This window comes from Bactrocera latifrons, unplaced genomic scaffold (assembly GCF_001853355.1).
Source record: "Bactrocera latifrons isolate USDA-ARS-PBARC rearing strain unplaced genomic scaffold, ASM185335v1 scaffold_0, whole genome shotgun sequence".
Lineage (NCBI taxonomy): Eukaryota > Metazoa > Arthropoda > Insecta > Diptera > Tephritidae > Bactrocera > Bactrocera latifrons.
Genome location: NW_017534406.1, coordinates 2,639,016 through 2,665,770, shown reverse-complemented (window position 1 = coordinate 2,665,770; position 26,755 = coordinate 2,639,016). Strand labels below are relative to the sequence as shown.

Here is a 26,755-nt window from a genome sequence, read left to right as displayed (position 1 = left end):
TTATTTCTTTTTTTTAAATATTATTTTTTTTTTTAATTTTTAATCAATTCTTATTATAATTTTTCTTTTCAATATTGAATTGGGTTATGCCTTTTTAATAGCTGTCGAAAAGTGTGGGAGCAGCGTCAAAATTATGTGCAAATTCGCCGATTTGCGCTCATAAATAATGCCAATCAAAGGTAAATCCATACCCACACAATCCATACCCAGTGTAGCGCTGCGGGAAAAAAAATAAAATAATTTGGCGCCAATAGCAAAAGGCGTCCAATAAAGAAGGTATCACACATAAAAACTTCACTTTGCGCTCTTTGTTTTGTGCCTCACCTTCGGCGTCGCACACATTTCTATTTGTGTCTGTGTCTGCTTAATTGGCGTCATTTGTTTACTACATGCATACATATAGTATATGTGCACATATGGTTAATTGCAGCTATCGGCACACCACCTATTTGCACTTCGTCGTGTCTATTTGCCTTTCCTTTTATTGGTCTTTTAGTTTTTTACGAAATGCGCTTCTATTTACCTTTCGATTTTGTTTACGGAAAATTACATGCTCGCCGCACAACCTACCCAAAGCGACCAGCAACCTACTGCCACATATGCAAATAAGTGTGGAAAAAATTCCAGAAAGTAAAACAAAAAAAAAAAAAAAATAACTCATACGCCCCTCAAAACTAGTTCAATGAACAGCTGCTCCATTAACATTTGCATAGGGTGAAGGGGTGAGGTTGCAGTTTTATTGCAGTAGCGCTTTGTTGTTGTTGTTGTGCGCTCCGATTATAATGTAATGATGTGCGACAACAACATGCAATTGCAACAACAAGAGCAAAGCGAAAACCGGCATGCGCAATTGCACAAATATGCACGCGGCTGAGGCGGAGCCACACAGTGACGTGTTTTGCTTGCCCTTTCCGCTGCACTAAATATGTCAATATGTATGTATGTATGCAATTTTGCTGTGTAAACAAATACATACATACATTTAAATAAATTAATTTCTTTCAATTAGCGTTTTTTACTTTTTGCTCATATTGACAAAATCAGTTGCTTCTTTTGCTATACTTATTCCTATTCTCTACTACATTGATGAAACTTTTTCATATTCTTTTATGAAATAAATACATATAACCATACATATACATATACACATATATGTTTGTCCATATTTGCTTTTACTGGTGGACTTTTCTCAATGGAAGCTGCGCCTACCAACGAACGCCAGACGAAAACGTCAAAAACATCAAAATTCATTGAGCTTTTCTCGGTTGGCGCTGAACTTATGCCCATTAAGTACGTATGTATGTGTGTGCGTATTTCGCTTGCGTGCCTGCGGTCTTATTAATAGTTTACGCTTGAATTTATGTAATTGTTGTGGGCTTGTTATCTGTAATTACACTTTAAAACGCCAACAGTGCGCACGAACTGGCGCATACAGACATAAATATATACATATATATAAACATATATACAAACATATATAACATACGTACAAACAAACATAAAAACATTTATATATATATGTATATATATATACAGACAAACACTCACCCAAAACGAACAACCAAAATTGTGAATGCATCATTGATCAATTAAATCAAACAATGTGTTTATGCATCTGTCAGTCATTCCGTCATATTTACACGCACACACCGTCATACCTAATTACATGTACAACAATCAATTAAACAATCACGTGAAAGGAGAAGGTGTGCCGTATCGATATATTTAGGTTGAGGAAAATTAATTAAAACTTGTACCCCTTTGCTGCTCACCAGAAAAGTGAAAGATTATTAACATCTTTTGAACGTCGTGGCTATTAAAGTTATGTCTGGGATTATTTAACAAATCGGATTTGAGTGCGATGATAATATTGGTCGAATGTAATGAAAATGTGTCGGCTAACAATAATCGGAATGGAGTCTGAAACTCATTTGACCCCGAATGCTACTCCGATGGATTTGGTACTCGGACGAATTAAGAGAAAAAAATCCAACCTTGCCACCTCGTTGAAATTTAAAAGTGTTGAAAGTGTTATTTTTTTCCTATAACCTGAAGAATTTTTTAGAAAGCATACAGCGAGAATATTTGTTGAAAGGTGTTGCCACATGTTTGCAAATTGTATTTGAAAATATAAAAATTGTTATTTTTTTCACTACAAACAAAGAAATATAGGAAAGTTTAAACAGAAAATATTTGGTTTTTAAGGAGTTGCCACAGGTTTGTAAATTGTTTGTCAAAAAAAAAAGAAATATGAAGTAATATTACGACTGTAGAGCTTTAAGATAGCCTACTACTAAAAATACTAAGTTCAAAGGGTTGCCACCTGTTTAAAAGTTAATTCAATAAAATTCACCAGATAAAATATTATTAAACATTCATATCATAATAAATAAGCTTAAGAATTCTTATAGTTGGAATAATTTTTTTTAGAAAAGCTGCCATGCGATTTAAGTTTACAATTTTTTTTGAAAGGAGTTGCCACATGTTTGCAAGTTTTTTGTAAAAAAAATTAAATGTGAAGTTATATTACGACTGTAGAGCTTTAACAGGGTTGCCACCTGGTGTCGGCTTTAGAATACCATCCCAGGATTTCGGGAATAATATGAGTATGGTCAGCTAGAGGAGTTCCTCCAGATCAAAAATATACCTATATAGTTATATAGTGTACAATTAGTTTTAAATCGCAAAAATACGTAATTCAAATAGTAGTAATTTTCAACTTTCAAATATCTCGAAAGCTATAAGTTTCCTGCGGCTATAACTATATATATTCTTGATCTGGAGACCATACCCATATTATTCCCGAAATCCTGGGACGGTATACTAAAATGCTTATAGTTGGAATAATTTTTATATAGAAGTTTCCATAATTTTTAAGTTTCAATTCAATAAAACTGATTCGCAATTAAAAGAGCTGCAGAAATCCAAAGGATCCAGGAATACAGGGAAATATTTTTAAGAAGTCTGCTTATTTAATTAAATTTATAAAATATATAATACACTTGGTATGAATAACACACCAAAGAGACAGATATCAAAATGATCATCTAAGCATAATCTCATTTTTCATTTTCTACAAAACTTGCTGATTGGAGGGCAATACCGTCAACTACATACTTAGACATTTGTGCTAAACAACGCATTAAGTATCTTCACATACTTAATAAAAATTGTTAAGCGGCACACCTAAACTGACCCTGACAGTCTGAAAACAATATATTTTTCTATCTTAAGAATACACAGTATAGCTTTGAGGAAAAATTTGACATATTTTTAGAATTCACGATCTCTAACGGCATCCTGATGAATTGTTTGATGATATGTTTCGAGAAAAAACATCAAACTAATAGAGCTGATTGAACTAGCGCTATACTAAAACCGATTGTAACTGTTTGAGTCGATATCGATTTAAAATTTTAGATAATATAGTATTAAGTGTGTAACCAACCATTCAAAATATGAAAAAAACAATAATAAATAAATAATTAGTTTCATAACTACTACCTATAAAAGGTATTTTTTAGAAGTGTGGATTATAAAAATTAAGATTTACCACTATATTTTAAAATAATTTCGGCAAGTGACCGCCGCGACTGACTCGAATAAATTCTAGCCGAGAGCCCCAATTTTTGATCTGTGGCACACCATGCTATGATTTTTTGAGTATGTAACGGCGTCTGAATATTGGATTGTAGATTATCATCAGTCTGAAAGCGACAATTTCGTTTATTAACGTACCCATTCAACTAAAAGTGCGCTTGATTGCTGAACCAAATATATGTACTTGTAAAAATTTGAATCGATGGCCAACTCGTTTTCGGCACAATTCGAATTTTGCTGCGGAGTAAGTCTATTTATTATGAATTGGTCCCAAAGGATCAGGAACAAACTGAGCATTCAAGTAACAGCTGTCAAAAATCCGAAAAAAGCATTGCCTCATTAACAATCACACATCTCAAAAAAACACCCGTTATTACTTTTTTTTAATAAAACAAAAAAATTGTAAATTTGTGGTTGAAATTGTAAATTAGTGTCTAAAGGATTCTATGAAAATTTGATTTTGCCTTAATCAAAAATTTTGGCCTCTCATTATTTTGATCTTGTATTATAGAATATACTCGCATGTGTACCTGTGGTATATACATATGTTATTTCGCATTTAAAAGTAAGATACTAATAAATATCCGAACTCAGAGCTACTCTTCCGAACACGTGAAACATTCACATGCAATTTTAAATAAACTGTTTACACATAACCACAACACAATGTTATATATATACATATGTATGTATGTAGGTATATCACATGCACGGCAATCGGATAGTCGATAGACAGCATTCATCTAACCACTCGTCCGGTTAATTTATCATTATTATTTCTTTTATTTTATTTTTTGCTTTTGTTTAGTTCCGAACATGCTGCACGCGACAAAAACAAAATTCACATTTTATGAATGAAATTCAATTTTCTTGCATCAACGCTGGCATTGACTGTATACTACTCGTATATACCTCTATGTATCATTGTTGTTGCTATTGTTTGGTTGACGGCTGTTGCTGACAGCAAACTACAATGTGCAGCAAACTGTGACGGCAGGTTCTTAGAGGCTAAAACAACAATTCAAATCCGCTGTGTTTTGCCGCTGACAGCAGCGTTTATTGTTGTGCGACACCTTCGTAGCTCTATGCATAAATTCGGTATTCTCGTTTTGTTTATAAGCGATTACTCGCATATATGTATATGTGTAGTTATAGTTGTGTCAATGTGTATGTGTATGTGTGATTTTCTGCGAACCCATATGTGCTAATCGCCAGGAATCTGTGATTTAATTGCGGGTTTCCAATGATTTCTATCAATGGAATTACATGTGGACACTCTCACACATATAAATGCATACATACATATTCATCGGCATTTGTTCGTACACTCGTAAGCGTCGTAATTGCTTCGTAAATTGTTGTAGCCACAATAGTAATCGGCATTCGAGTTATTTTGTTGCTATTAAATGCAATTTTGTTGTAAGCGCAATTTTATAATTAACTTACGTATCGGAATTCTATCGGCATTCGGTTTAGAAATATTGTTTTTGATAAACCACACGAATGTTGGGAGCTTTCAAGAGAATTTACTTGATATATGTTCGATATATTTTTCTGTGAATAAAGGGTAATTTTTTGGAGGATAGAATAAAATAAAATTCATACGTTCAAAAATTATAGAAAATAAATTTTCATGATTTTAGAAATTGCGGTGTGAGTCTTTGAGTAGTAATTTCATTAAGCGGGTTTATGATAGGTCTCGGCACATTTTTAAAGCGCCATTCGCTAAGTTTTTGGACAGTTTCTACGTCATATTCAGAAACCAAATCACCGTCATCAACTATGTTGTAAAGCATTTCTATCGTGATTTCTAATCGTTTTTGTTTTTGCTTTCTACACAAAATCTTAATAAAAATATGTTCATTCGATCTATAAGTTAAGATCCTCGGCCCCTGGATGCTAACATGACAAATCTGACACCATTTCTTTTAATGCTTTCATCATTAGCAGACGACTGATGACACAGTTTTTGATGGCTTCAAGAATCGTTGTTAAGTAAATGTTGAATTGACAACAAGATGATCATAATCTCCTTCTTACGCAATTATAGACGAGTTTACAACAGCGGCCCATTCGTTCTTCCGTTTCGCTGTTGTACGCCAATTGAATTTTCCTAGTATAGCCAGGTCCTTCTCCACCTAGGTTTTTCAACAGAGTGGAGGTCTTCCTCTTCCTCTTTTTCCCCCGGTGGGTACTTCGTCGAATACTCTTAGCGCAGCCGATGTCTCTTAATTCGCTGAACTATGTCCGTATCGTTCGCAGAACCTTTGTCTCGAAAAGCCGTATTGTCGACTCATAAGACTCCTGTAGCAGGACGAGCATGATGAGTTATTTATAGAGTTTGGTCTTTGTTTATCGAGAGCGGACTTTACTTCTCAAGCCCACTCAGTCCGAAACAGCACCGGTTGACAAGATTTATTCTGCGTTGGATTTCGAGGCTGACATTGTTGTTGATTTTAATACTGGTTCCAAGATAGATGAAATTATCTACGTCTTCGTAGTTCTGACTGTCAAAAGTGACGCTGAAGACAAGTCACGAGAGCGATCCTTTGATGACAGGAGAACAGAACTAGCGGTTGTTGAGACCAATGATATCAATATAATCGCCGTGCGCCAGCAATTGTAGTCTTACAGACTAACATTTAGCATAAAATCATGACGTTGGCAGGAAAGAATATTGAAATTGGCGTTACGTCCAACGATTTGCTTTTGAATAGTTCTGGGCTGAGATTTCTTGGAGAGAGCAATACACGAAGTACGTGTGGATGCTGCAAACCAGAGGTAGCCAGTCTGGCAGAGTTGCTACGGAGGTTAGGTTAGGTTAGGTTAGATTATATTACTAACTATTAGCCTTTCGGCCAAGAGAAGATTATAACTGAAACATCGTTAATTTTAAAAGAGTTAAAATAATTGTCAAATTAATGAAGTCTTAAACAGTTTTCAGTTGTATTTTTGGTTTCTTACAACTTTTTAAAGATTTCTTTATTTTTCTGAGCTCCAGAAACCTTGTCCAATTATTGAAAGTACTCCACATTCAGATAACTTCAATCATTTCCGTTTCAGCCTCCTAGTCTCCTACGCACTTACACAGTTATTTTCTAGCTCAGTCATGCCTTTTCTTTGAAAAACCGAAGCTAAATAAGACATTTCAACTGCGCAGCATTTTGTATCGAATCAAAAAAGTAAAAGTAAACGCGTGCTTGAGCGTTGTCTACAAAAACTAAGCTTCACGATCGATAGCCGTGTGCGCAAATAGAGCAGCAGAGAAGAAGAAAACGAGATGAAAATTATAAATGAAAAAGAAAAAACTGGAAAGACGACTTCGAAACGGAAATGCAATTGCAACAACTGCAATCGATTTCAGGCCGACCATTCAGAAAAACTCACTGACAGCAAAGAGTGGAGGCTAAAATATTGAAGCTGAATACGTAATAACCGTATGGACTGGTTGCTGTTGCAGCATTTCTGCAGCGCCAGTTGTGATTGTGCAGATAAAATAATAGCCAATTAGCTATTGGTGTGCTGCATGTGTATTTAGGTGTAGACATATAGACATACATCGATAGAGGGATCAATTCATAGTTACTTATGTAAGTTAATGTGAGGAGTGCTCGCATATGAAGGTGAATATCTTTATATACTTCGGTGTACACACCTATATGAGTTTATATAAATGCACTTCGGTCAGATGACCAATTGGCCGATTAACCCACATTTAGGCCTGTCTCGTCGGCATTTGCTTTCTGACTCACGTTGTGCCGGTTGGAGACTCAGAACTTGCGGACGGCAGTGATTGAATAGACTTACATATACCATCGACCAAATTCATATGTATGTATGTGTGTATGCACATGTCTGCTGTAACAATGCAAGATTTTGAACTACATATGCCGTTATGTACAGCTATGTACACCTTTCTATTGTGATGCTCTTTCAATAATCGAATTGCCGCCACAGTTGCTTTTCTATTGGAATTTAATTAGCACAAGCTATTGATATTTTCACTCACTCACACGCACACTTCTAGGCCGGATTTTTTACCTGTGCGCGGTTATTAAAAGAAAGAAAAGCAAGAAATCAAAAAGCGTGCAGAAAAAAAAGCGACAACAGAAACGTGACTTCCGGTAAATGGGTGCTGACAGATATTAATAAAAATTGCCAAGGCAAAGGAAATGCACTGAAAGAAAAGCAATTGCAGCTGAAATGGGCACGATTGGCAAATGCAGACTTGCATACGCACATTAATACTTCGCAGACTAACAAGATGGGTACAATAAGTAGTTAGCTTTAGCGCTTGATGACATCACTGTCGCTAGAGAAATTTACTTAAGAGATTATAAAGTGGTCCGATGTCGGACCAGCTTCTTGGTGAGAAAAAAAAACAGGTGCAAAATTGCAGATCGATATCTCAAAAATAAAGGGGCCAGTGTGCATATACAGGGTTTGCCCGGAAAGTAATAGGACTGAATCGATTTAAAAAATTTAATGAACCAATCATTACAATTCTTTAAAAACTTTCAAAATATGCTCCTTCTGCGTCGATGCAGCGCTACCAGCGCGATTCCCAAGCATTGAAGGATCCCCTCTATCATCTCCTCAAATTGCTTGCCTTTCATCGACCTTTTCAGGTAAGGAAACAAAAAAGACCGGTGGCTACAGCTGCGATGTAGGGCGGCTGCGGAAGCGTTGGGATGCCGGCATTGAGCGGTGATTTGTTTCTTCCCTTTCGACAGTCACTTTTTTGTTTCAATGCGAGTCTCTACATTGATTTTAGTTCAATATGATCAATAGTCGGTATGTGCTGAGCCATCTTAGGTGCCCGTAAAACTGCTGCCACGACAGATAACGTGACAAAAGTCCAGGACGGTTACTGCGAGAGACTATCGTATCCGTGAGTCCAGTTTCACCAATATTTGACGCTGTTTATCGCAATCTGAAAGAGGTTATAAGTCGTTTCATGTTCGCCGCCAAAAGATAGTTCTACTGGTAGATACCAAGGTATAATTAAAACAGTGTACCTGACCCGACGAGCGCACTTCAAAGAACTATTAAAGCTGCTGTAGTCGCAAGACGTCTTCTACATGAAATTCCCCGAAGAAGGAGAGACAGTCACAGCGCTCTATTATTGGGTGAAGAAAAAAGTTATATAATTCACACTGTCACAAAGCATCGACCATAACTCATCCGATGCCACAGCCAAATTGCTCAAATTTGGCTACGAATTGCTGCTTCTTTTGCCCTAAATTCCACATTTAGTCTGCTTTTCTGTTAACGCTGTCATGGAGGCTTTCATGATGTTTTCCGGTAAACCTATTTTTTTATGAATTAAGTAGTGGGAACAACGCTGGGTCATGTGAACTAAAAGTAGACTATATCAGAAATTAATTACTATTAATAATTTCTGTTCTGTCGTAATAAATATTTATTGAACCGCCTTCGTACATACATATGTATGTTATACTATATAAAAAACCAACTGTGGTCATCATCACTGATTTCACCTTAAACAAAGATTTACAATTTCAATTCTGCAATTTCAGAAAACTAAATATTAAGATGCGTGATGCTCCTTCTTGGCCTTTCAGATAATAAATATGTATTAATAACTTTATAAGTAAAATGCAAATACGCCTAGTTGTTATTGACAGGTGCCGACAGCAAATGTTTCCGCCGGCATTCACACCATTTAACAACTTGTCAAGAGATCTCAAGCATCTGTTGACTTACATGTTGATTTTGACAAAATACACAGTGATTGAGGAAGATTTTGAACTGCCATTGATTTTGAAATTTTGTTTAATGTGGTGTCAAAAAGGTTATGTAAAAATTCCAAGTACATGCGTATTTAACTTATGCTAATTTGTAAGATTTGACAGAACACTATGTTGCAAACAATAAAACGGCGCGTTTAAGGCAAAATATATACACTCGTACATATATGGTATGTAGTCAAAATGTAAAAACTTGTGGGTCAAATTTGCCATGGAAAATTAGCATTTCTTCGCTTTTTATGTTAAGTTATTTGCAGTCCTATGTATCAAATTATGATAAATCAAGCTTTTGGTTGGCATCTCAACTTTCTCTTTTTTGGTTCTACCCTCTAGCGCCAGAACGTATGACACTTATATTCAAAATAATTTTGGGGAGTTCTGCCGAGTTGATACTTCTTGTTTAGAGCTGAACTACTTAAACACGACTGTGGTGCTTCGTTACAGATGCTGTTTTCCAAGTTGGGCTAGCTTCTTTAGATTAGTATCAGATTTCTTATAAAAATTTAGACGCCTCTTGGTGGTTAATGTTTCTGAGAAGATTTCAGATTTTATTCCGTAGTTCACAATTCATTATACTTCATTATTCATTCATACTTCTCATACAATTCGTCAGCAATTCCTAAATCAAACGATGTTGCAATTGTTTATTACATATCATCCCTCTTCTATATGAACCTAAATGCTATCATAAAAATAGAAACATAATTTTTTTAGGAGCTCAAAACAAAACCTGATTTAGGAATAACTCTATTTTCGTCCTAAGAATTTGCATTATATGTATTTTAGATAATATATTTTACTGGGAACATAATTTGAGTAGTTCAAGATATTCCAAAAAAAGGAAAAATTATATTCGAAAATCTTAACAGAATTGAAAAGATAAAAAAGCATTTAAACATCTCTAAGGAACCGATTCATTTTCAGAGCAGATCACGATATACACAATATACGACCACGACATAAAAAAGAGTCTTTTAATCAGATGTTATTTCAACAGTAAGGGTCAGATTTTATGATATACATTGTGACAAAAAAGTACAGGGAAATTAAAAATAAAACGAAAAATATTTTATTATTCATGAATATTTATTCTGTCTCCTTCAAAGTAATCCCTACCTCATGCAAACGCCCCAATAAGGGTCAAATAGAACACCTTATAGAACGTCTGTCCCTCCAGTTATAATGCTCTCCATGAATGTGGGATCGATATTTGCATGATCAAGCATATGCAAATTGATCTGTTTACGGTTATCTTTTTGAAGAAAATCAGCTTATCGGCACTAGTAAGCAAGAACGCATTGCATACCACAAATATTCACCAAAATCATTTAAACGAACTCGTGAGAGATTTCAAACTCTTCATATCATATCTCTGACATTTGCCTAACGATTTTTAAACACTATATTCTTCATTTTTTTAATATTTTTATCAGTTGAAGAGTTCAAAGTTGGTCCAGAACGAGGCATGTCTTCAACAATCTCTCGACCGTCTTTGCAAACTTGGTGCCACGCTTTCCTTTAATCTTAACTATAACTCACTTCTTGACTCTTATTTTATTTAGATATGAACTATTTTCTAAAGACGACAAGCACCACAAGCCTCAATTTTGACTTTTATTTACTCTTTTTTTCTCATCCTAGCGCCATAGAGGTATATCAGCAAACGGGAGAGACGCTAACCACTAAATTGCAGGCGCAACGGCAAAAACCAGGCGGTAATCGGCTCGGTGGTCCACTACGTTACCCGCATACTATACTGTTTTGGTTGCGTTGTAAACAGGTATGTACAAAAATTAAATTAATTATAGTTCCGTTCCGTTCCACGACAGTTAAATATAACCAAAAATAATAATTAACTTAAACAACTGCTAGATGGCACAAAAACATAAACAGATCCATGATATATAATTACTGTACTTTTCCACTGTTTTGACTAAAAAGTATTTTGCAGTCAGGGGACATCCACAAAAGTGGCGTGTCTTTCGAAGGCGGCAAACAAACTGTAAATTAACGCATTATATGCGGCATAAATGTTTTAAAATAGCAATTGGGTTGACAAATCTCAGACGTATGCGCTTTTGTACCAAGGCTACAGACATAACATTGCTGTTGAATGATGTGCTAGTTGTTCGTCTGGACGCCGCCGGTGTGCTGCTTGCTCTAAATCGTCCACAACCAAATGCTTAACATATTTCATTCAGTTTCTGGCTAGCGGAATGTCACTTAAATTTCCATTGTAGGTAATATGGAAGGGGCGTAGCCAAAGGAGGATATGTGGGGGGCGGGTTTGAATTGCATTCTGTAAATTTACTAAAATTAGTTAAATAAAATAATGTTGACGACTCTTAAAATTGGTTCATATTGAATGTTTCGATTCTAAGAATAATGCCTTTAATGGCCTAAGTGATCATTATTTCGATTTATTGTTAATTATTAGTAAATGCAACAGACTTTCAGACTTCATTGTAATAGCTTGACGATACTTCGATTCCGGAGTACTTATTTATAAGTCTGTAGAATACCTGTAAGTTTATATAAGGTGTTCATAGCTCAAGTTAGCTTACAAATAAAGTTCTATGAGTGCTTATAATAGAACAAATATAACTATAGTTGATCTATTCATTAATTGATCTTTCATGATATGATCTCAAAAGATTAAGGACAAGGTCACTTCAATTTTAATTAGAGATCCAAGGCAACAATTGATGGTACGGAAGAGAAGGGAATCTGCAAGTTACTCTAGATATTGTTTTTTGTTCAATGTTTCCATGCCGTCACCTTGGGATCAGATTAGCCCTTCGCAGCTTATAAATAGTTGACCTAAAATATATATATAAATATATTCTCACATAACAATAAAAAATTATGCAATCATACGAAATGAAAACTCAATTAATATCCCCTCCTTAAAACGCTAACGTATGTCTATGACAGACGGTATATGTTGTTGCATATTGCCCTGGCCGCAACAAATCTGTGTCTATGTTTTATAAAGCTTCCACATTGTGTGTAGAAGGAAACACTTTTATCACCTCTGCAGCATTTTTTTTATGTTCGTTGCAGAGCTGAGCTGACGCTTCTCCATAACAATAAATTTCATGCAACATGTAGCATGCAATGTTGTTGTATTGTTCCTCCATTTTCATGATTTTTTTTATTGTTAGTAAAATTTTCCGTCACCAAAATAGCATAAATTCTAACTTTCTCGATATTTTGTAATAAACCAGCGGCGCTTGCACGCACAAGCGCAAGTATTTCAATTTATGATAAGGAAACAAACAAAGCGAACAAAGAAAATCTCGGAACTTTTAAACGTAAAATAATTAGAAATGAGATAATTCTCGAAATCCCCATTAGTCGCAGCATTGTTTTTAAGTATCTAGGCAGACAACAGCTGATCGCTGGGAGCAACTGCAAGAATAAGCGCTGCAACCAACGCCCACACCAGCTGATAATTCTGTTCGAAATTTCCGATTGCTGCCGTTTTCTTTTTAATTTTTTCTAGGGCGTTTGTTGGAATAACAATCTCAGAAGTGTGTTTTGTTACTCACATATACAAATTACATATATATTTGCATATATGTATTTATACAAGTATGAAATGCATTTATGTTTAGACCATTTATTAAACTTAAATTTCCTATACAATGACTTACGATCTTCGAAAAAGATCCAAAATTAACAAAATGGCGTGATTTTGAAATAAAATTTCGTTTTTTTAAGTAAAAAATTGTCGTTTTTTTTAATGCCAAATTGACAATTTTCAATCAATCAAACAGATCGTAGGTCGTTGTATAGTAAATGTATGTTTTCAACAATGCTCAGTTTTAATTTGAAGTCGATCGGTTAAAATGTCGTACACAAATTGGTTGACAGATCGCGCTCATATTTGGCACAGTAATTATAGGCTGTTGCATTTTTCCACGCTTTGGAGCTGATCACTGTGATGCTTTGTTTCATCCATTGTCACATATCGACGCAAAATCTCGGGTTTATTACGCTTGAACATCTCCAAACAGTGTTCCGAATCTTGACAGTTTTTGCCCACAAAAGAACTCGCGCCGCACCCCCTTTGCACAGAGCTTTCTCATACCCAAATATTTGTGAATTATATAATGTACATATTTACTTGATAACTTTAGTGTGTGAGTGTCTGCTATCTCGAAAAACTTCACTTTATTTTCATCCAAAATTACTTTGTGGAATTTTTTGATGTTTTCGTCGGTAACAATCTCTTTTGGGCGTCCACTGCGTTCATCGCTTTCGTTGCTACTCCTACCTATCATGCATCGAATACAATTCGCTAACTTTATTGCTGCTGGTTTCGCAATTTCTATCGGAATCAGAAAATTCAAAAAGATTCATATTTTTTAATAATTTGTCTTGTAGTTAAACTTAAAAATTCCACAAAAAAAGTGTAAAATTTTACAAATTTTTTAAAAATAAAAAAAGTGGTTTTTGACCAAGAAATATTTACTTTATGTTATTTAGAAATATGTTCAAACTTGACTTTTCCTAGTTTTTTTAGTTTAAATAGAAGATAATTTAATACCAAAGATAATAAAAGTGGCCCCAAATTCTATACGAGTTTTAGTTTTTTTTCCTATCCTGCCCGCCAATTAAGAAAAATCGTAAAAATTAAGAACCGAGAAATCGTGCTCCAAAGTTTTCGCTTTCTGCCCAAGCGCTAAAATATCTGCTAGACACTCGGTCACTATTCCCTTCTAGCTTCGAAATTATTTCGAATTTCCATCTATAACTTTGGGGACATATTCTTAGATTATTTTTAAAGAGATTTAAGCAAAAAAGAAATCGATTTTTTGAAGCTTCTAAAGCAGGCTGCCCCCTTAATAAATGCATATGTGTATGTATATAGCATTGACATTGTGCTGCTTTACACGGTTTTGTTTGCATTAACGCGAATTCTCGCCTCTACATACACGCACACACGTACCTATGTACAACAATCAGTGCATATTATTCATTACAACAATATTTGATGCATTCCGACACTCATCTGTGTACATAAGTCACTTCACACGTTCGAACATTTTGTTGGTCTCACGTCTTTAAGATGCCACCAACGTTCTTTGCCAATTATTTTTGCAATTTTTTTACGCAAATTCATGGTATTCAAGTCTTCCTTGTGCCTCTACCGGATTATCGGTTAAAACCATATGCGATTATAATTCTTCATTGCCCGCCGCCACCGCACCGCTATACCGCTGTACCTCTCGTACACACATTTTATCGCAGCAATCGTGTTGTGTCACGCATACAGGCGTACAAAGTTAAAGCTTTAAAGCCGTTTCTTTGTGCGATCACGATGGAAAAGAACCTGTAAAACTCCTTTCACTTTGCATTCCTATCCATTCGACATTCTTCTTCAATTACGACTCGCATTCTAACGCGCCCCGTTGTCCGCACACAATCTACCGTTCACTTGTGTTTGCGCCAATCTTTCACTTCCAGCTGTTGGGCGCAATGGGTGTACATTTGTGTGTGTGCGTGTGTGTGTGTGTGTTTGGCGAGTGCGTCGTCACTCAGCGAAATTGTTTGTTCTGGCATCGTAAAAGCGCCTACTCGAAGTCATTTTGGCCAAAAGCCAAATGAGTCGTAAACCACTGTTCAAGCCAACTCGCTATCGCCGCAGCGACAAACAAGTCAAAGAACGTCTTCGACTTCTTGTTACCACTATCGATGTGTGCTTGTTGTTGTTGCAGCCAGTTTGTTGAAGTTAGCGCGCCGGCTGGTTACCACATCTGCATGCTAATTTCACATTCGACGCAATCGCGTATTTCATTGTAATGCGTCGCCATTATTAGGTGTAGTGAATGTTGAGGAATGCACGCAGACATAACTGGTTGCAAACACACATATACAGACACCGACATACATATGTACATATATCTATTGCTCGGCATTTGTAAGTTTTAGCTAAGTGCTTTAGCTTCGTCTTAACAATTAAACTGGTTGCGCAATCGTATTACGGCTAAAGTTAAAAACAACAAAAAGAAAATTGTAAAACAAGAACAAATTACTTTAGGTCACTGCAGCGCAGAATGTCGCTGAATTTTAATTTTCATATCAATAAATAATTGAGGTGAATTCAGTGGAAATAATAAGGAAAACCGCTAACTTGAGTCGCATACATACATACATGCAAACACGAATTCATACAACTACACTTGCGTTTGTATATAAATGCACGCGTGACTGCAGCCCTGGTATGTCTCAAGTGCTGATTCAGCAATGAAAAATAATTTAAATATATTTTTTTTGCTTCTTTGTGTGATAAGAAATAAATTTAAGTAATATAAAGACAAAACAAGAAAATACGTTAATCTCGGCCATAAGTGGAATAACTTTCACAATTGCATTTTTTATAGCATAAAAGGTTATACGAAAATTTTTATTCTGATTTTAATCGGTCAGTTGAATGCCAGCTATATGCTATGGTTGCCCGATCTGAACGATATTTTCGCAGATTGCAGCGCTGCCTTGAACATTAATTTCTACGAAATTTCGTAATGATACTTTGTCAAATAAAAGAGTTTTCCATACAAGGACTTGAGTTCGATCGGTCATTTCTTATAGCCTCGATATGCTATAGTGACTCGATCTAAAAAATTTCTTCGGAGATTGTAGCAATGCCTTAAAATATAATAGTCAATACCAAATTTCTTGAAGATATCTCATTAAATGAAAAAGCTTTGCACACAAGCACTTGATTTCGATCGTTACTGCCAAGTTTGCAACAGCGCGCCAGTTGTTCTTAATTTTTGCTGTTTGGCGTCGGACGGTCCTTTTCCATCTGAGTAGAGACCTTCCTCTTCCTCTGCTTCGCCAAGCAGGTACTGCATCGAGTACTTTCAGAGCTGGATCGTTTACATCCATTTCGTCATTTTAACCATTTTTGCACAGGTGCAAATTATCGTGGAAAGATGCTCCTTGAATTTCATTAATGTGTCTCGCAACGTAAACGGAAAATAAAATTTTCAGAAAAGAGTAAGCCACAGACAGTGCTGCCCACATATTCGGTATCAGAGAGCTTGAAAATTATGGCACGATTTTTATTATTTTTGTATATGATACATACCTTAATGTACTATTTGTGCTAAATTTTATTAGATATCTTTGTGGAATTGGTGTTTGATCTATGTACCTACACACTGTAAAGTAAAAAAATCATATGAAATTGTGATATATAGGAAATAAACCTAGTCATAGTTCGATATCAACCATTTTCACAATGTGGCATTAGAATATCATGGTTATATGATGAAGCAAATATGACTGAAATCGGTAGAGTAGTTGCTGGATTATGATTTATATTTATATTTCATCTAAAAGTGGTCGTTACATGGTCGATGGTTTTAGACAAGTCTTATGCAAGCCTGTGACATTGAACGTAACTTCAGCAGCATGTGTAACAGAGAATTTGGGAAACCTTAAACTTATAAAAGATCTGATATTTCCCATTATTGCTGTCATCTCACAAAAGTAATTCGAGTAATATGTTGTAGAGAAGGTTTTTAGACCTAAGTCTTCTCTTGCAATGTTTCTGCAGTTTGAACAAACTGGAGTTATATAATCAGTTTGCAGACATATCTAGTAATTTAAATCACTTAATCACGAAGTGATTAACAATTCTTAGAAACATCTGCACGAACCTTATTTATTTTTTTTTCTGTTTAGAAATTTGAAATAAATTTTCGGAGAAAAATTACCTGTTGATAATAAAATATACTTTAAAGTACTTTCTCGGATACTTAGAAGGAAGGAGTCATGTTTAGAAGTTCACGCAAGGAAGAAGAATTCTTTTACATATTATTCAAGCAATTCACAACCTACCCTCTGGAGAGCCAAAAAAACCTCCGTTTCGTTGTAAATAAGAACTGCTTTCGATAAGCAAATATTGTATTGAAGAGTAGCAAGTGAAACAAGCATTTTATATAATTCTCATAGATTGGTATAAATCTCATAGATTGGTATAAATCTAAGAGAGATGCCTAAAACAGAAAAAGGTTGTACCGTTAACGACCAAACATAGCGAGTATAGAAGTAACAAAACGAATACGAGTTTTGGAACTAGAACTAGTACTATTCTCTTCAACATAGACTGGCATATCTCTAAAAGAGATATCTAGAATCAAAGGAGGTTGTACCACTGTATACTTTATATCTATACGCTTCTGTTGTGAAATAAGCTGCATATTTTTTATTGCAGAAGTAAAGTAGTTCAGACATAGTGAGTAGACAAGTGATAAAACGGGGACCAGTTAATCCAACTATTTTCACAGTGTTTATGCTATATATATTATCGCTCCCTATAAATACTTAGTAGATCATCAGGAACTCATAAAAAATAACGACATAATCTATGAAAAGCATAATAAAAATATTTCCAGACTTTTCTCTATTTACTTTGTATGAGAAAAGTAAAAATTAAGTAAATATGAAAGTAATCAATCCGTTTATTGTATTAAACTCAAACTTTGAGACATAAATATAGTCATACTTAGCTAGATAAATACATTTAAAAAATATATAAATTTTTATGTATATATTACATCAAAAATTCAATCAAATCTAATTGTGGGTGATGAGTTGGTGGCGCGTACAACCGCCTGTGCATGGAGATATGTACGGCACATGCTTGATTTTAAATTTAGATACGAAAATTAGAACAAACTGATAAGATATTTGTTGGCGACTTGGCAGCAAGCATTCATTAGCATTAGCGGCGGCAAGGAATTCAACAAATGTAAAGGTGATGCCATTGCTCGGTTGTCAAGTGGTAAACAAACGCCTTCCAAGCACTTGGAACCTTATCAAATTCATTATCAACCAAAAAAAAATTTAAAAAATACCATAAATTAAAATAAAAAACTTTGAAGCCAATGACCAACAGAATTGACGAAAAATGTATTAAACTTTCTTATACTCTAGCAACATGTTGTTGCAGAGTTTAGTAATAGTTTTGTTCACCTAACGGAAGTATGTATCATCTAAGACTAATCGAGATAGATATAGGGTTATGTATATATAAAAGATCCGGATGGGGGAAAAGTTGAAATCCGGGAGACTGTCTCTCTATCTGTCCGTCCGTGCGTGCAAGCTGCAACTTGGTTGAAAATTAGGATATCTTGATGATACTTGGTAGACGTGTTAAGAAGTAAGTAAGTTTGCAGCACGCCCACAAAACGCAAGCATTATATTATATTTTACTTTCAAGATGGTATGAGAGGGAGCCGGATTTAAAATTGGACGATGTTAGTGGCCTACTTATATTCCTATGTCCCAGTGCGAAAGTGGGAGAGATCGGACAACAATCATGCGTACTTCCAATATAACATACTTTGAAAATGCTCCTGATTATGTTCTTTCGAATGTCTAAATCAAGAAGCAATTAATATAACAGAGAAAATTCAACTAAAGCTGTTGAGGCCACTAGGTACCGAAAATTTGGACCCTAGTACCTACAGTTGACTTTTGACCGAAAATATCAGTTAATTTATGAATTGAAATTCAGAGAGAATCCTATTCTGACAATAGTATCTCCTTATCATCAATTGGTTCAATTGGGGCAGTACTTCCCTGAACCCCCATATACCCAATCTAAAGATTTTCGAACCTCCAGGTAACTTTATGATGGAATTATCGGACAATATTTGAGTTATTTCGATGAAAATGAGAGATCGTGGTTTACTCATAACAGTTTATCTTTGTGCCTAAAATAAATACAATTGGATGAAAACTTGGCCCAGTTCTATATAACTAATAAAAGAGTTTTCGAACATACAGGTGACTTTACTCCACAAAATTGATGGTTGTAGGTGAGGTACCTTAATGAAACCCGGGGAATATTTTTTTAGTATGTGGCTTGTCAATAACGTCTGGTGTTGGCAAATATATACACATAAAATCAGGTCGATACACCATAAACTACATATAATAATTTTCGTTTCCCTATAAACCGTATGCCGAATATAACGGTCAGTGTATGAGTTACTTATATAGAATATTCGTGTATATAAAATTGCTTGGGTTTCGATCCTCTGGTTGACATTTTCACTTTAAGGTATTTCCCTAGCTTTGCAAGATGCAAGAGTATAAAATGTTCGATTGCACCGGAACTTAGCGCCTCCTTACGTATTTTGTTTATTTATTATTATTTTTTTTTTATGACTAATGCATATCTTTTTTGGATTTCTATTATACGAGTAGTTAACTTAAACAAATATATTTACTAAAAAAAAAAGAGACAATCGCTGGGGGTTTTAATAGAAAAAGTAGGTCAAAAGTGTGGTTGAATATTCGCTGATGATATAACAAGTTGACCAAGTTAAGCACTTCAGATCAGCTAAACTTGCTTAAATATGTATAAGTACCTAAAATCACGGCAGATTTTAGGAGAATTGCGTGCGATCACATATGATCTTTGAGCAAAAACACACAGACTACCAGCGTGAGTGCAACTCATCTGTTAATCGATCACAGTTTGTACTATGAAACAGATATCTTTGAAATTTGAATAAAAAGTAAATTTTTAGACAAACAAAGAAAACTTCCTGAAGTTATAAAACCCTTCACTGGTGCCTTTTCTACAGCTTCAAAGCGTTTAACTATAGGCTATAGATATTCGATCTCATCAATTTGTTCAGAAAACATAGTGATACCTTTGATAATAATTTAAATAATTTATGTACATATGTTAAACTTCGTAAAGACTCTATCAAATAAAAAATTTTCCACAAAAGTCTAATACTTTTTCTGGAATTTACCACCTTTGCACCTGCAAACCAAAATTTACAGGATTTCGAAAAAATTATTATTATTTAGATTTTCCTGATCAACCGTATATTCATATGGACCCTTCCACTGTTAGATTTATGCTTGTTCATATCATGTTACCTTAGCATTCGTCACTATGTTCGGGTATAAAAATATAAGTCTATGCAGCATACTATAAATTCTCTTCAAAACACACATAGAGGAGCGCTGAAATATTATTGAATAATAGCTATTATTATATAGATACATATACGAGTATAAACAAATAAAATTTTTGTTTAAAAAAATCTGTTCTAATTTATGCTAACATATTGATAAACACACAGTGTCTACGTGTGTCCAGTCAAGTTTTTGTGGCAGCTACGAGCTTTAGTAGGCAAACATGTGTGGAGCCCTGTAGGGATTGAATTTTACTAACTAGTGTTAGTTTTTGGTTTTCAATGCATGCTAATTTTCAAGACATAACACCCCACTGAACAAACTTCTCCTTAAATGTAATCATAACATAAACAATTACATGACAGCTAACCGCTTTGCTTTGGAAGACTGTGAAGGCTGAAATCATTATATTTAAACAGCCTCACTTAGAAGACAATGTCAACCAAAATTGAAAATCCAAAATCCTTCATAATTCCATTTCTTCTGGGCGGATACATTAACTGTTGCATACATATTTCATAGAAATAAATATACACTAAAAATATTTTCTTTTGTTTGTAATTGTGTTGTTATGATTTTTGTAACATCCGACACTCTACCATTTCTTGCCGCCAATTTAATATAAATATTTGTGGAAAAGTCATTAGGTACACGTGCCTCATAACACACCGGCAATGCTGAAGATTTTGTATCTCTGCAGGGCATGTGCTGCAACTGCTGACATGTATATTAAAATATATTTATGCTTATGTTTATAGTAGGGTAGTTCGATAAATCATTTGATAGATCAGTGCTTGAGGAATTTTTTGTAATTGTTTAGATAAAAATCATCGAAGCTCAGTAAAAAGTGGTTATTTTATTGTATCCAAGAAAAGTAATGAAAGTTGTGGAGTATGTCTGGCGGCATATAAGATCTGTTAGGTTTATTGAAATATGTTGAATTGAAAATACTTGCCTGGTGGTATAAGTCCGTGCTATTCTGGTGGAAAGCACTATAAACGACTAATCAGGAACCTGAGCCGTCGTTTATCATCCAGACTATTTCGAGGTAAAAACTCCAAACTGAGGAAAATTAAACAGGGGATACCGCAGGGCGGAGTTCTCTCCCCGTTGCTGTTTAATTTCCATATCGCGAATCTCCGACCTTTCTCGCTTTCTCGCTGCACGAAATCTAACACTCGTCCCCCGTGAATCCACAACGACCAGATTCACAAACTGGACGAAAGAGTACAAACTTTACCTTAATATTGTAGTCGATGGCTGTCAATAACCCTAAGATTTTAGGTGTGACTTTCGACAGCATGTGCTCTTTCACTTCTCATACGACCGCGATTATTGCCGAAGAAACGTTTTTGGTAACATACAAGGCAATCGGTCGACGGGTCTTATGTAAGCCGCACCAATATGGGCTCCTGGATGCATTGAAACGCAGCCGAAGAAGCTACAAACATGTCAGAATAGGATGCCTCTTGATGTCTCCCCTCGAACACCTGCACAGTGAAACCCACATATTCCCAGTTAAGGAGCATAACTAACTCCCTTACAARCAGTTTTTTCTGGGGCGCTTTCGCAGAAATCACATTGCTTCGGACGCAACAAACTGCAGACATGCAATAACCACCATTCACATTGGTGCCATAAACACCTTCACCGACTCCTTCTCAGTGAATGGCGTACTTGGAGTCAAACCCCCATCCATTACAGACGTAGAGCTCGAGTTGCCGCGTGAAACGAGAGTGACCCTTGCACAGCTTCGTTCTGGATACTGTAGCAGATTAAACTTCTAGTTATCCAGAATTCCAGAATATATGTGCGGCGCGCAATGAGTCCCCGAATGACACCAGCCACCTCTTTGCATACTCTGCTAACTCTACACGTTCTGACAACGCTCTCCCTTTGATCTGATTCCGTCGAAACATTACGTTTCTTGGACCTACCGTTGGATAATGTCAATAAGAGCTTGACGACTGAGTTTTTGTTGGAATTGAGCATTTCTAAACAGTAATTTGAGATCGGTGACTGCTTGCTAGCTTGCTTGCTGTAAGTTTTTATCATCGGGATATAAACTGTATTGCTTAAGAAAAATTATATTTTTATTAGTCTTGCATCAAAAAAACTTAAAAAAAAATAATTATAAAATACTAAATTATTATAGAGTCGCCCTCGTACATACATACATCAATGGTACATGTGTTTAAAGCGACAATTACAATTGTGCTCTAAAAAGGGCTTTAGGAAATTTCGGTGGACTTTAATGTAATGTTTATATATTTCAGTCATCGATCAGTGCTCATTAATTGCTGAAGTTTTCAAGTGTTATTCAAAAGACTACTTAGCAGACACGCCTGCCAAAAACAATATCCAATAGATACACTTTTCAAAACACCATGAGCTTAATTGCTGCGCGCGTGTGTGTGAGTGTTAGCGCCTTGTTGAAAGAGCGCACAATTAGAGCTAATGATCTGCAGGAAGTTGTAATGTTGTTAATTATAGCTAATATATGGTGTTTAAAATATAGAGCATGGTGTTAACCAATAAGCCTATAATTATTACATATTTAGTTTCGGTTACTTATCATGGTTGGCAGGCACGGACTATAATATTAATTCTAATTTACCGATATAATTTTCAATTTGCCACTTTACGAATTAACCTATAAGCATAATTTTTTTATATGATCACTCATTTTTCTCTCACTCTCGCTCTCCCATTCAGGATGTGCTCAACGCGCGTTTGGACAAGCGTGTCGACGCTATGCTCGAACAAGGTCTCTTGGCTGAGATACGTGCATTTCACAACGAACACAACATTGATAAAAGGTAAACAAATGCTATAGAGTAATTTCTGTACAAAAAGTTGCAGAAAATCCGGAGATATCTAAATATAATCTATAATAATGTTTATATACTACTTACAAATTTAACATATACATATACTATATATAGTATACTTGGCAAAAAAGCGCCAAAAACCATTAATCATTTTAATCGTTCGATAATTGAAACGAAAGTTGTGCAATTTCCTACAAAGTGTCGAAGAACTTTGGCCAGCTTGTTTGTTGTAAATGCATACATATGTATGTATGTATGTTTTGTTATAAAAAACTTGTATTTACATTTGTACATTTTTTTGTATTAGCAAGTACGTACTCATTATGTTCTCCTCTCTACAGCCAAACCGACAATTCTGCAGCGTACACGCGTGGCGTACTTCAGACAATAGGCTTCAAAGAATTTATACCCTACTTGGAGCAGTTTAATGCGGCAAATGATCAGAAAATTGAAGAGTACTTACGCTTGAATGCGTATAAAATGCCAACGGAAGGTAATTTTATACAATGATCTCGTTTCTTTTTTTCCTACTACTTAATGCCACATAATTTTTGGCATTTTTAATTTCATTCAGTTTTGACACTAGAAAAAATTATTTGATAAGTTTAAGTTATATGGTGGAAAATTCGGTTCGGATATTTGGTTTCTTCGGTTATTTGGACCTAGGTTTTTAATATGTTTGCACGAGGGCGGTGCCAAAGAAAAACGAAAATTTTGCAAAACGGCGATTTATTTTGCAACATAGTCTCCTTTTAGCTTGATGCACTTGACCCAGCGATGTTCATACTTCTTTAAGGGGTCACATGGGTTTACCGGATTCAAAAAAAAAATCGTTTTTAATTGCCTTATTAAATTCTACTACACCTCTAGCATATTGTCCGAAATTTTCAAGTTGATCCCAGTAATAGTTTCGGAGATACAGCTTTGAGAACTTGTGAAACTATGTTTTTGAAGTCGGTTGGCAAGATGTCTCGAGAAGTACTCAACCGATCTTAACGAAATTTTACACAGATCTTTGGGATACAACTCATAACCACTTGGACGAAGGATTTTTTTCGATTGCAACTATTTGAAAAAAAAACATGTCGCAAAATTTTCACTGAAATTTTAATTTTTTTTTAAATGTCTGCCAAAAATATAATTTTTAGTTTTTTTTTTCTTTATTCCAAGTTCTAAGATAAAGTTTTACCTAAAGACGCTTTTTTCATTTTAAATGACCCTGTAAGGAGCTATCCTGCCAACGTGGCCGCATCTTTTTTCCGAGCGGACACCGGAAATGACGTCGTAATGGCCGAGTTTAAAATACTTTTTTTAAAAAAATTTCAGAATCATGTAAGATGTTTTAACGATACAAAATTCTAATAAAATATTTGAATTTTTGTATGAGAAACAATGATTGAAATAAGATTATTTTTACCCGAGAAAACCTATGTAACCCCTTAAATTCAATGCAAAGCAGGCCCTCTTCTGTCCGGCGAATGATTTTCTTCCAAGTATGGAAACAAAAAAGTGAAAGTGTAAACTGTAACGTCGTCGTGGAGAAAGAGTATGCTTATTTCTACCATATGGGCCGTTTTTTCAGCGTTGAATTAGCTCAATATTTCAACAAAGCAGAGCACTGTAATCCTCCTTGCTTCTTTACCGAAATAGTCGATGTAAATCTCAGCTTGTGAATCTCAGAAAATGGTGATTATAATCTTTATGGTGGATAGGGTTGTCTTGAGAGCAAGTATGTCAGAAGAACTTTACTATATTAACTCCTTTGATAACCAGTGTTGCTCATAAAGTCGAAATCCGCATGTGTGAATTTCTCATATGAAAAACTACCCAATTGGTCGTCTAACAGAAACAGTAGAAGGAGTTAGTTTGACACATCAGAAGTCACATATACCTAAAATGAGTTGGGAATTGGCTTTTTCTGACCTACATCGATTGCTCTGCAAGGAATGACGATCATAAAAGAATCTTTGGAAACTATGTGCTTGCCTGAAAGGACTTTCTCATAAGACATGTTGTATTATTACCTTATTAGTAAAGGGTTGGAGTTCCATTGCTCTTGGAACCAGTTCAGCACCTCTCATAAACTCAGGCAACGCTGAATAATCAACAGTACTTGCGCGTTTGCAAAGTTCTTCTGCCAAAGAAAGAATAAAGCGACTTACAGAATTTCTTATTTCCGATAGGATACATCCTTCTTTATTAAGAAAAACCAAAAACATTTTGCCCAACTTATGAGGTACGTAGGTGGGGTCTTTTCAGAGGAGGCGTTCTTTGTCATGGCGGTACAGTTTGGTTGTGGGCTTTCTCTAATTTTGCCATTTACAAAGCATAAAATACAGACGCAATATCGGTAATTATAATGTTCAGCTAATCTCCTTCTCCCTTCCTTGGTACGTCGAATCGAGAAACAATTCTTTTATTAGATATTTGTAAGAATTGTTCTCAGAGGTATGATGTTGCATGAAGGATGAAATGAAATAAGTGACCTAACTCAAATGTATATTTCAAACAAGTTTTTACTACTTTGTACTTAGATCCCAGTTTTTTTTTACCGTGTAGACACTTACTCAAATTGAATTTTCATGTCTATATGTACTTATATCTTCAACCGAAAAATTCCCAATTTGCATCAACTTTTTGAAAGATTTCTTTGCCATTCCAGTATCTAAGAGATCTATTTTTCCCACACACATTCGCATAATAGAGATGAGAGACCATCACATTTTCTTACTTTACGCTTAATATTTTTTATGCTCACATTTGAATGGCCATAATTTTTTTATTGCACAATAACTTATATCATTCCCATGCAGAGCACTTCAAAGCACAAAAGCCGAGTTCAATAAACGTAACACCAGTTCAGAAGCACAAACAAAGCCAACATATATGCGAACGTCAATCACAACAGCCGCCACAGCAGCACGACATGCATAGAGAAATTGAATTAGAATTGGAGGCAGCGACAGATGCCGATACAACAACTACTTGTCCACCTTTGCCCGCTGGCCTCGAGGTGCTAAACGCGTGTTTGAATGAGCTAAAACTGGTCACACAACGCTACTCCAAGAAGCAAATCAAGTGGATAAATAATCGTTTTTTGGCCAGTAAGGATCGTCAAGTGCCCAATTTGTATGAACTCGATACGAGTGATGTTAACTTGTGGCCAGCAGAAGTATACGAGCGTGCTGTGACGGTCATCGAAAGCCATCGCAGAGCTGAGATCTGTGAGATACAGCCAATGGCGCGGCGTCAACATCCGGGTGCGGGACTCAATGAGGAGGTAAGTTTGCCAGAGGCAAGGACTTTATTTTTATACTAGACACAAATTTCTATGTATATTCCACATTGCCACATGGTTTAGTAAGACACTAAATTGGCTTGAATACATTTGGTGGGATAGCTCTTTTCAAACTTATAACAGCAGAATAAGATACACTCTCTTAAGAAAAATGTGATATACATAGATTTCATGAAATGACATTTTTATGGTATAAAGTATGGTACTTATAATCGATACTCGAAAATCAAGTACTCATTGGCAGCGGATTAGAGGGAGATTTGTACTTAAAATTGTTCTTAAATAGATTACAAACGTTC

At 35.4% G+C, this 26,755-nt stretch overlaps 1 protein-coding gene across 2 annotated transcripts in view; it reads left to right on the top strand.

The window, feature by feature from the left end:
* LOC108972412 (tRNA dimethylallyltransferase, mitochondrial) overlaps positions 1 to 26,755 on the top strand; it is a 130,054-nt gene that overhangs the window by 103,050 nt on the left and 249 nt on the right. For both annotated transcript variants that reach the window (XM_018939349.1, XM_018940158.1), the window contains exons 5-8: positions 11,013 to 11,151; positions 23,043 to 23,146; positions 23,500 to 23,651; positions 25,972 to 26,438. In XM_018939349.1, the coding sequence (XP_018794894.1) occupies positions 11,013 to 11,151; positions 23,043 to 23,146; positions 23,500 to 23,651; positions 25,972 to 26,438 (862 nt within the window). The remainder of the gene's footprint in view (positions 1 to 11,012; positions 11,152 to 23,042; positions 23,147 to 23,499; positions 23,652 to 25,971; positions 26,439 to 26,755) is intronic.